This window comes from Anoplopoma fimbria, chromosome 9 (genome assembly GCF_027596085.1).
Source record: "Anoplopoma fimbria isolate UVic2021 breed Golden Eagle Sablefish chromosome 9, Afim_UVic_2022, whole genome shotgun sequence".
NCBI lineage: Eukaryota > Metazoa > Chordata > Actinopteri > Perciformes > Anoplopomatidae > Anoplopoma > Anoplopoma fimbria.
Window position 1 is genome coordinate 6,335,735 of NC_072457.1, and position 12,277 is coordinate 6,348,011.

The following is a 12,277-nucleotide window of genomic DNA, read 5'->3' on the forward strand; positions in this document are numbered from 1 at the left end:
GAAGTGTGTTATTGTAAATCCTAATAAAATATTTTGGGGATTCTCTCTATTCTCTCTCTTATTTGAGGGCCTGAAATTTTAATAATTTCAGAGCCTGAAATTTTAATAATTATTACATTTTAATAATAAGAAGTGAAAAGATTCACATTTTAGGAGCCTATAGATATGAAATTTGTGTTCACAAGAAATAAAAGTTTGGGGGCCACTGGTCTAAATCATTTTAATGTAACACGCTGTAGCACTTATTGCACTCGTATTAGTTGTTGCACTTACTGTATTCGTATCAGTACGAATACAGTAATAAGTAAGTGCAACTTACTGTATCGCACTTACTGTATTCGTATCAGTTCACTGCACTTATTGAATTTGTATTTGTTTACTGCACTTATCCTATTCGTAGTAGTTTGTAGCACTTACTATATTCGGATTAGTCTGTTGCAATTATTGTTTTCGTAGTAATTTGCCTCTGCACTATACTTTTGCTCTGGCTTAAAGATGCTTGTTTAAGAAAGGAGATGCACTTATGACTTCTGGTGACTAGTAGTTCTCTTGAATACCTATGTTGAATACACTTCCTGTAAGTCGCTTTGGATAAAAGCGTCTGCTAAATGACTGTAATGTAATTTAATGTAGCGTTAAGATTTCCCTCAAAGCGTAGACACACCAAATCAACATCAAAGAACTTGCAGCGATGGAGGTCGACTATCTTGACCGTATAGTTTGAAGCTTCGACCCTCATTCACAATGTAAACATTTAAATTATCATTAATAACTTACAGAGACATTGCGCGCAGTAGTCCATCTTCTCTTCCCGTCTCTCAAACACACAGTAGGCGATCACACACCTTAGTCCAAAAATCTAAATGTATTGCAAAAAGATGGCTGTAATAATTTCCAGAATTTACTTCATATTTCTATCCAACGAAACATTTAATCCATATATGTGGTGGTTTATCCGTTCCAAAACTACATTTTCACTGTGCTCAAAAACAGTTTACTCTCATGGACGCGCGCTGTTTAGCAACAATGATACACAATCAGTTACAGTTGTTACTTTTTATTTGTTACGCGGTGAAGCATAAAAGAAAGAAAGGGAAAGAAAGATGGTAGAATATAACATGCTTCCATCCATCCATCCATCTTCTGTTACCGCTTATCCAGTTAAGGGTCGCGGGGGTGCTGGAGCCGATCCCAGCTGTCAATGGGCGAAGGCAGGGTTCACCCTGGACAGGTCGCCAGCCTATCACAGGGCAGACATATAGAGACAGACAACCACTCATACTCACATTCACACCTACGGGCAATTTCAGAGTCATCAATTAACCTAAGCTGCATGTCTTTGGACTGTGGGAGGAAGCCGGAGAACCCGGGGAGAACCCACGCTGACACGGGGAGAACATGCAAACTCCACACAGAAGGTTGTCCAGCCCGGGAATTGAACCCAGGCCCCTCTTGCTGTGAGGCGACAGTGCTAACCACTACACCACCGTGCAGCCCAATATAACATGCTTGCATCATAAAAAAAAAAATCAGTTATTGTGGAAATGTGACGTTCACTAACATGCACTAACATGAACTAAGACGCATGTGCGGCCGGCATGATTCAATACCCAATTTATTAACTCATTCAAAATAAAAGCTGAAAGAACTATATGCAGTATCTGTGAGGTTCAGAGTTCATTGTTAACCTTGGATCGGTTGTCACAACATTCTCACCTCAAGGCCCATTTTCTCGGCCAAAAACCACAGAATGGACCTTGAGGTGAGAGTGTTTTGTAAGCTATGTGAGTCAACACATGTAGTAAATATATAATCATTCTTCAAGGATTAAAAACAAAGAAAATTCTAAGAAATAAGAAAGAAAAACATATTGTAAGATATTTCCACTCCAGCCCTTGCTCTCTCATTTTCTCCACTCTCTTTCATGGAGCTCTGACTCTTCTTTTCTCTGTCCTCGTTCTCTTCTTCTTCCTTTTTTTTTTATCCCTTTCTCCTCTCTGAATACTAAACGCATTACGTAACCATACATCGCTTCGCCACAGAGGATCATCCACGGCATCTCACATGTTCAGAGGAGTGACAAGTGGAGCTCCGCAGGGTCGACGGAGGAGATTCATATCAGCGAGGCCTCTTACTCTGGAATAACCCCAACCCTGAGATAGACAGACAGACAGTGAGAGAGTCTGCTTCAGAAGAGGAGACGGAGACGTTATGTCGTGATGAGAAAAATAAAAGAGCATTGTTATTTTCCCCCATTTTGTCCCAGTTGCCGTCGACGACAACACAGCAGTGAATCTCTCTCTCTCTCTCTCTCTGTCACCACCACAAGCTGTGGAATATTTCTATAATAGAAATGTCCGTCACGCTCCGTGTCTCCATATCTCTTATAGAAATGTCCATCACGCCGGGTCTGGACGTCAGCTCAACCCCCAAAAGTCCACCACCCGTCAACGCCCCCCACCCCCCACCCCTCCTCTACTTTAAAAAACAACAACCCAGAGGCGGAGGAGAAAAGACGTATGCTTTCGTTCCCCATCAGGGATGTGTGATGTTGTGTGATGTTGCAGCCTTATTTCAGTAAAAGTCAATCACTCTTATAGACGGGGGAGGGGGAAGGGGGAGAAGTTTGTAAAAACGGATGAGTGAGGACGACAGACAGACAGACGAACGCTCACTCGCGTCATGAGAGGTGTAGTTGTACTTCCCTCGGAGGTGGGGGGGTTTTCTGACTCTCTTAGACCCTCTCTCTCTCTCTCTCTCTCTCTCTTTCCTCTTCATTTCTTCTTGCTCTGTAATCTGATCTAATCCACTTTCATCGATCGAACAAATCGCCTGTGTCATTTATGCCTCGTAAAAGCGTGTCCGTGTTTGCATGTGTGAGTGCATACACACGGGGGAGGGGGGGCGAGTAGTTTTGTACTGCCCAGAACGGTTTGTGTAATGTGGTTTGATGTGAAGTCCCAAGACACCCAGAAAAAAAAGATTTCTTCCTCACGAGCTCGTCCACAGCTTGACATCTACGCGTCCAGGGGGAATCAATAAGCCTTATGGTTAAAAGACTGCAAAGGGAACTTGTTTATTTATTCTTGGTTGAATCTATATATATTTTACCAGGTTAGACCTCACCAACAAGGCGGCCTACTATGGATAAAGTTTTAAATGGATGAACCAGAGAGGAGAAGTTTCTGGGGACAGACAGACGGAAAGACGGAGAGACAGAGGCCTCACATCCCCCCCCAAAAAACAAACTTATTCAGAGCAAAGACAACTCCCATGGATTCATCTCGAACAGCTCAAACGAAGGCTTTGAACTCCGGCAGAGAAATTAGTTTTCCAGCTTTAAAGCAGACAAATTTACACGTTGAACTCAAGGCATCATAAAGACTGTCTAGCACATCGCTGTCAGGGCTTGAGGCAACAAAGGGAAGCGCTGTACACGACCAACGTCCATATTTCTGTGTTACATAAATATCTAAATTATTTGGGAGCAAATCCTAAAATAGCCTTATATGTCAACATACAGCATTAGGAGAAGCTGCAGATGACAGGGCGGCTTGCAGAGCAGCCGGAGAGAGTTTCAAAGTAAAACCAAGGACTTTGTAGTTGAAGCAAGGAAAACATTAAAGTTGGAGTCACATCTGAATTCTCTGCACTTTTTGTGTATGGAAATATATTTTATAAAACAGCGATTGTGCATCATTTTCCATTTTGCATTTGCATTTTGGACATACAGTATTTGTTGTAACAGTGTTTAAGCTTAGGCCTCTTGGGGGGGGTGATGTCCATGGCGTTGTTTGACTGACATTTAAGAGCCGGAGACGTGCCATCAATGTCGGTCGCGCCCTACCAACTGGAGCGCATCATAGCTTTTAACACGCGACTGTAACACAAGTCAGTTCCCTCTGTTTTAACAAGCACGCTGTTAAAGATTTAGGACGCCTGCAGCCTGTAGCACCAGCTCTACGTCAGCTCTCTCTAAAGTTAGGGTGAAAAGAGTTTCTGTCTGTAAATATAATATTTCAGTTATTGTTGATTTTCTACTGTTTTTTATTGCTTATTTATAATACTTGTTTTTTTTATTTTCATCTTGTCTTTCTTCTACTATGTCTCTTGTGTGCACTTTACTCTATGCTGCTGTAAGCCTGCAAATTTCCCCGCTGCGGGACTAATAAAGGATTATCTTATCTTATCTTATCTTATCTTAAAAGTCCACACTAAGAGACAGGTTGAAAGTAGTTACTTTAATACTAAAGCTGAGCTGCTGTTTGAGGAACCACAGAGGTTTAAGATCCATATCTTAGCTACTCTGGTGTAAAACTAAACCACCAAACTTACCACAATGATGTCGCAGAAAATGATGTTTTCCCTTCCTGTGCTCAATGATATAGTTATTTATTATCTAATATTAGTGTGTGCAAAAACATGTCTCTTGTGCCCAATTGCCTTTTAAAACTTTGCTAGGCGATAGCAAAGAGGCTAACAGCTAATAATAGCTAACATTACCCACCAAACAACAACAAAAAGGTAGATACTACCGTATAATAAAGCATACTGATCAGGTGATAACTAAACAACTGCAAACTGCAGTAGGGGCAAAAATAACAAAACTGACATGGAGTGATGAAACCATAAACTACAACATTGGGTAATATAACAGCAAACCAGGACACCAAACTAGATAGATGAAAGTATAACGTCATAACGCATAATGTTAGCCAGCACTGGCAAACTAATAATAACTAATAAATACATTTGTAGTTGTAAGAAATGAATCCAACCCTATATATTTGCTTGCCAACATTATAACCTGTCAAATGTCAAGTTACCAGCTATAACACAGTTTAAGGCTGCATTGGCGTTAGTTTGTGTATTGTTTCAGGGATTTGGCCAAGTCTGACCGTAGACCAAGAAAAAAACCATAACATATAAAGAAATCATTATCAAAATATAAGAAAACATACAATATATTTGGCTCTTCCTCTTCAAAGTTATCCCACATATCAAAACGATGCGCCATGTCAACTGCTATTCTATGGAGGATTTGAAACCTTTAGGCTAGCTGTAAGACTTAAGTTGTGACTTCTTCGTACATTTGAACTACTTCAGTTGATGCAACCATTAAGATGTTATAGCGCATACACTCCAATCTCTTTATGAAATGACTCTCTATGAGCTGATGCTACACAGTGCTGTCCCTTTACAACATTACACTTTTAAAAGACCCATCATGCCATTAAGTCGGTTTTTCACACAAAAGGTCGAAAAATGCTGAAAAGACCATGTCTTGTTATGTATTTATCATTGCACTTCCTGTGGATTCTTCACAATGAGAAGCACTCAGTTTTCTGCTAGTTGAAAGTGAAACACCAGTGGAAGGAGATGTTGGGTTTGCATCAACAGTAACTCGGTAGAGCTCTGTGTGAAGAGATAACAATGTAAACAGTGAGGCTGAAATCAATCAGATAAAATTGAGCTGGATTAGATGCATTCATTGTTTAGTCTGAATTCAGCGTCAGAACGGCAGAATCTGCGACCACCAACAAAAACTGGGGGAAAAAATAGCGTTGTGACTTTAAATGACTATTGCATTGAAGACTTTAAATAGTATAAAAAATGGGATCATAGCTTTATAAATAACACAGCAGTCTGATGCCACATTTTAACAAATAATAAATCACATCTTCCTCCTTTGGTTCTTGCAGGAGGTTAACAGGAGAAGCTGCCTTTTTCTTCATCATTAGCGTATTCTCACAGGACTTCTGCCTGCATGCAAATACATTATGGATTTACTGTAAATCCACACACACACACACACTCACAGTGCTGTATATGGGCATCATTGGTCATTTGTCTTCCTGCTTTTCCCCTCACCTTCCTCATCATATTCCTGTTTATGGCTTCTCGCAGCTTTGATGGGTGCTGCTCTTTTCCCCACTGGTTTGGAATGGCATATAACGGGAGCACTGGCAGACTGTGTGACGCCCCGTTACACACAGAGATGGGGAGGTGTGTGTTTTGTGTGCATCAGTTTCTGTCCAAGTATGTGCATATATCAATGTCTGCGTGTTATTAATGTGCACATATTTCCGCCTCGCTCACAAACCTGTCCAGGAGAATAACCCATCTCCTAAGTGCTGTTCATCAGTCACACGGAGAAATAAAGGAAGTGGACGGCGGGGTGTTGGGATGTAACGCGTAGTTGGTGTTCATCATAATGTGGGGATTAAAAAAAATCTATTTCAGTAAAAGGATAATTCTGGTTTTAGCCATTATTAAGCTTATAATACAATTCTACACTACATTAATTTTTTGTAATGTTTGGAAACACAGCAGCAAAAAAAAAAACCCGTCTGATTATGCAGGTTTTTAACAAACCCCCAGGTTCAAATTATGATCCAAACAGTTCGTTAAAAATATCTATCACAAACATCCTGAATCGACTTTGAAGTACTGTTGTTACTGTAGTTGAGCACATAAACAGTTTTTCTGTCCAATTAAGGATTATTACTGAATCCAAAGGAAGTTGATGAAATAATCAGACTAACCTGGTAACTGGCTTGTTTGCAACCTGTCTTATCGTCCAACTGCTCATGTTTTTTGCCCTGTTGAACTGTTGTAGCAATAGAAAGATAGATAAGAACACCGATACCACTTTAAAGCTAGAGTAAGGAGACTTTTGCTTAGTGTAAAGAGTTATGTGCCAGAATATTTTTCTCGCTCAGGAGCCACAACAGAAATGAGCAACAGTTTAGAGAATGCGTACCTTAATTTAAGCTGCACAATCCTCTCAACTTGCTATTTTAATAAAAGAACATCTTAAAGGGCTAATCGGCACCAAATTAAACTCACATGTCATTGCAAACACTGAATACATTGTCAGATTTGACTCATAAAGAAAGAGCAGTTGAGTAAAAAAATAAATAATTCCAGGGTCTGCACAAAAATGTAAACACCTTTTCCTTGGCCCATGGCCTCACCTTCAAGAAGATGCCAGTGGAATCTTTTAAGAACCTGTATCAAAAGAACAGGACTGAAACATAGCTCTCTTGGCAGAGAAGGAATAAAACTTTAACCTCCCCTCAACAGAATACAACATCTTTGTATTTCTTATGCCCAACTCTCTCTGAGTCATAGTGTGGATCTTTGCTGTTCTTCTTCTTGACACAGAGAGCTCAGAGAGCAGCGTGAAGCATTGGCAATACAATAAAAAACTATGTTTTTCTGTTGTAGAAGCTTAAAACTTTAAAGTGGGTGGTTCGATTTAAAATGTCCTCATATGCTGCTGTTTGTTTCTCGCTCGCTGAGATTATGATCAATGGATGTGTGAGGATATCATGAAGTTTATAAGACATCTGGATTCATTGAATCAAAGGACACTGGAATGTGTTGTTTTTTCTTAGTCTTGTTAACAGCGAGTTTGGCTGCTTCTGACCACGTATGTGTGTGTGTGTTTGTGTGTGTGTGTGTGTGTGTTTGTGTGTGTGTGTACGAAGAAAACGTTTTCATGAAATGAGAAAAATGTGGCTTGAGTAAATACAATCTTTTGTGTCAATGAAAATAGATTTTACTGCTGCACTAAACAAGTAATAGTACTGGTATGAATGGGTTCTTAAAGTACTGACACACAGAAAACCAATCAGACACACACAGAAAAAGTCAATGCTGAGCCAAGCTTTAATTTGCCAATGCTTTACAGAGATATAGAATACAATGACATACATACTCATATAGAGTGTTAGCTTTACCTAAATATTTAATTGATTTATTACTAAAATGACTGAAATGAATACAGAGTGTTCCTGTACAACGAAAACAAAAGCAATTCTCAAATAATGGTGGGTTGTGCAATCAGTAGAACATATGAAGACAAAGATACACAAGCACCAATTGGTAAATCAAAGCCAAATAACTAAATATATATTAACAAAATCATTACAGAACATCTTTATTCAGGAGTCAACACATCTACTCGTCCCTCATCAAACCCCTGCATTGTTTTCAACTTGAGTTACACATGTATCATGTTTTTATTTAGTAAATGTGTATTCTGTGCATGAACATAGGTGGTGAATGGACCGGAATTCTCTCTGAGATGTATTCAACGGCAACTCATTTAGTCAGGTGCAATGATTTTCAAATCAAAATTCAAAATAACCCCAGACTGTTGAACATGTGAATTTTGCGATAAATGCGAGGTTTTGCTAGCTAGTACTCACATATTCATATTAGTCCCAACAAAAAGTCTTATTTTGGATTATTGAAGAAAATAAGCTCCGTGGCAAACAAACATTTATGATACTTATGAAACTAATCTTCACAAATGAACATCACTTTTATGATTTTTGAAGTGTATATGCCATTGGCAGAAGTAAAAGGCTTTTGGGCTATAAACACAACGAGGCTACACAGCTTGGTGACGATCAGCAATCGCCATTTTTAAGAAACGTAAAAACTTGAAAGTTACGCCGGGGGATATTAACTGACGTATTTTATGACGTAAATCAAAACGTTAAAATCTCTTAAGCTTACGTTAACCACCGACCTTATTTTAGACATCTAAGCAAAAACACATTCAGCAAAGGGAAAACTTCAACACGAGGAAACAGGAAGTGCAAAGATGCCTGCTGATTTCTAGATTTTAGGACTCAATCCTGCAGCACTCTTTTAGACATTCTTGTTCGTAATCAATACAAGCTTCTGTCACTCCTCCATCACTGGAGCAGCTTGTGCACTGAAAAGAACTATTGGCTTTATTCGGTACGTAACAGCGAAATATGTTTGCAAGAGTGATTCTAGATGTTCCAAGATCTTTAAGAGCCTTTCTCAGGAAACACTTTTCGATGTGTGTTTTATTTTTGGGACTGAATACTTTTTCAAACACAAAGGCGTATTTACTCCAGTTTCCCTTGTCAATGACATTATTAATCTTTTTGATGATGTTGTAAGGACCGTTGATTACTGTACAAGATGTGGAACAAGAGGAAGCGTAAGAGTAGATGACCAACAAATCACCCTTTTTGCTGACAAGGCTTAAGTTTGTCAAAAGTCGCAACTCAGCATGTTCAGGTTTTTTAACTTTTGCTACAGCAAGTCTTTTGCCTCGGTACACGAGACCTTTTGAAAGCTGATCTGTCACCTTGTTTACAGGGTTGTCTTTGAAGATTTGCTCCAAGTTCTGGTTCTTGCTCTGGATGCTTAGAGCCAGACTGAACATACCCTTTATTAGGTACCTGTCAATAGAGAACACAACATGTTACAGGTATTCTTCCTCGGTTGATACGAGGGATGATTATCGTTAAGATTTTATCAATACTACGACACTCATCCGTTTGGTTCTTTAACGATACTCTTCTAGGTTATTTTTTTATCACTAATGATTGTTTTTTGATATATTATTTAAAAAAAATTCAGAACAGGATTAGAAGTTATTTATATTGTATATTGAACTAAATGTGTTTCTACAGTAGCAACAGTAGTGTTTACACCAGCAAATTCGCTATTTACAATCATTAATATCTCATTGGAAACATATCTAAAATCAATAAAATAAATCAATAAAATAAATGATATTCCTGAGTGAAGTTTATAAAGAGTGCAGAACACAAACATCAGTTAGTATCAGTCCTCCTCCCTCTGCTGATGCACAGCCTGCATTAACGCTGGTAGAGAGAGGAGGGGCTGCTCTGCCTCAGTGCAAATAAGAATTTGAAGATATGTGTCAAACTAAGCTAAACAGATAGACTACATACAGACAGATTGTATTGTTGCCTGTTTGCTACAGTTAACTATTGGTTTAGCTAGCGCTTTGTGCTTGCATAAAGCTACATGTGTCTTGATAAAGTTTTGTCTTTTTTACTAGGGTTAATAAATTAAACCAAAAAGGGTTAATAAGTAAAGATAACAGAACCGATAACGTCTGAGCTCATCAATAAAAGTATATAAGAATTATAACACATTTATTAACAACGAGCAGATCGATTAACACTCTCTCAACATTTTGAAATTATTAACAGCCTGTGAGACAAGCAACACCGCCTCGCCCAGACAAAGAGAGGCAGATTCTGGGGGCCATGAAAGATAGAAAGATGTTGAAATAAAGTGTTGAAATAAAGTGTCCATTAAAACTTAGAGAAACACTACAGTGCCCAGACGCTCCAGTTGAGGCTTTCCAACTGAAACAATCTTTTTTGAACACAATAGATGGTCATCTGGCAACAGACTGCGATAACTTATCAGCTTTGCAACAACTTAAGATGTTTTGAAACTGTACTGTGTTTAATATTTTCAAAGTAGCAATGTATCCTATTTTGGAATAGGAAGAAGAGAATATGTTTTCTGAAGAGACCAGTAAACCTCATTCTAGCACACTCACAATGACTGTGCTGAAGGTATAAAAACAGGAAAGACACTCAAACTAAATAGTATTTTTATGACAAATATCACTCATAAGACTGAACTGGGGAGGCAGTCTGATCAACACTTCCATCTATAGAAACCTGTGCTATCAACTTGCAGTAACTCAAATATCTCTTATTATGATGGCCATGAATCAAAGCTTATATATCATTTATTTGTTGTCTTTTGTTAACATTTAATAACCAAGATTGCAGACTCTCCTTTGCTTCTGCCAAGCTAAATGCTATCCTTGATGGACATGCGTTACAATCATGAGACAATGAGCAGTCAGGTGTGTTGACTCACCTATCCTTGACGGCTAGTATAAGTCCTGCAAGCGTGTCCTGGTTCGCTGCAAGCGTGTTCTGGTCCACAGCAAGCGTGTTCTGGTCCACAGCAGCCAAACTTCCAGCAGACAGGAAGAATACCAGCGTCACAGTCTTCAAACACAGTCCAGCCATCTGGATACAACTTTAAGTTAATGATGATGGAGGGCAATATTGTCATTACGTGGAAAAAAGACTAGAACTTAACCCAGATTGTTTTTGTCATTTGTAAAGGTTATTTGCAGTAAACAGGAAACTCACAGTAGGAAAGAAAGAATTGTATTTGTATTTAATTCTAGTCTTGCAAACAACAAGTACACAAGTTTACATTTTTGACATGATAGCGTTTTAATTTACTATCAGCAAAGTGCGGCTGTGCGGACTTTGCAAAACTTTAAATCAAATATGAAACAACCAGTCAGCTGAAGACCCGTCTGTTTTGATCTGTAGATGATCAATAGATGCATTTCAATTGTCAGCACAATATAGTCAAAATTCATACTGTAGAATTCTGCCAGCCCACCTCTACATAAATGAACACATGTGCTCAGTGGTTTTATTACTATATGGTTTACCATTATTTATGCTAATATATTCATTTATAGAGTAACTTGTACCTGTCTGGTGGAGAGAGAGATGTTCCAAGGAGCCTCTGAAGCCGTCGTCGTCTTCTTCTTCTACTCTTGCTTTAGGTGTCAACGTTTGCCGGTTTTTTTTTTATAGAGCAGCGTGTGAACATTGCCTCACGCTCAAAGTGGCACCATGACCTCATCTTCCTCTTTTGAACTTTCTCAGAAATGAGGAAGATTTAGAAGAAGGTGTTATTAGTTAGAGTGCAGCAGACATTTCTGAAGAGAAACAGCAATGACCAAAAACAAGAAGTTTAAAGTTCAGTACTTTCCACTGTTCAACACTACAGTAAAAACACTGAATACTACAAATCAAACAAAATGAACAGAGTATTTCTAAATTGTAGTGTTGGCTAAATTAGTGTGATGGATTAATTCCTTAAATATTACATTTTATTCAAAGCAGGTGTACAAATAATATAATGAACCTGTCAAAAGGAATTGAAGAAGTATTGAAGTGTGGCCAGACTCCACCTGTCGACCTACTATTAATGCATCACTGTGTTCATTTGACATCCAGCTTTTCTCTGCACTTCACGTCAAACGGCGTAAAAAGATTATGTTTACACCTCTACACACTCAAAAATAATTGAATTAGTCAGCTACGTGTGCTTTCGCCCTGGGTTTGTGTTTGGGATGTTTGCCCCCCCAGTCAACACCTGCTAAAGAGATTGGTCGTCAAAGTAATTAGTTTCCCCAGCAAAAGTGATGGTTATCGGCCCAATAGTTGTTGAGACCAACGGAAAAGTAGGCTGTACAAATGTTTTCATTTATCTTATGAGGGGTTCGTCTCATTTGCTTTTAAAATAATATATTTAGTTTCTATTTCGACCATTTTCTTGGACTGCTTATCTTTAAGCCTTCGGAGAGCTCGTGCTGCCTCTCTGAGAAAACGTTTTGCGTGTGAAACCACAAGTCTGCTGCTTC

General features: G+C 38.8%; 1 protein-coding gene across 1 annotated transcript; it reads right to left on the reverse strand.

Annotated features, from left to right (window-relative positions):
• Window positions 1-7,708: 7,708 nt before the first annotated feature.
• Window positions 7,709-11,390, reverse strand: LOC129096365 (uncharacterized). Its single transcript, XM_054605133.1, has 3 exons — window positions 11,339-11,390; window positions 10,702-10,856; window positions 7,709-9,230 (listed from the first exon to the last, which is right to left on the reverse strand). Exons 2-3 carry the CDS (start codon window positions 10,854-10,856, stop codon window positions 8,639-8,641), a joined length of 747 nt encoding a protein of 248 aa, XP_054461108.1. The 5' UTR covers window positions 11,339-11,390; the 3' UTR covers window positions 7,709-8,638.
• Window positions 11,391-12,277: the final 887 nt, after the last annotated feature.

Bases quoted from the DNA above. Each gene is read 5' to 3' on its own strand.
- LOC129096365 (XM_054605133.1), bottom strand. From the start codon at position 10,856: ATGGCTGGACTGTGTTTGAAGACTGTGACGCTGGTATTCTTCCTGTCT. The intron at 9,231-10,701 runs GTGAGTCAACAC...CTCTATTGACAG, and splicing joins ATACTAGCCGTCAAGGATAG to GTACCTAATAAAGGGTATGT.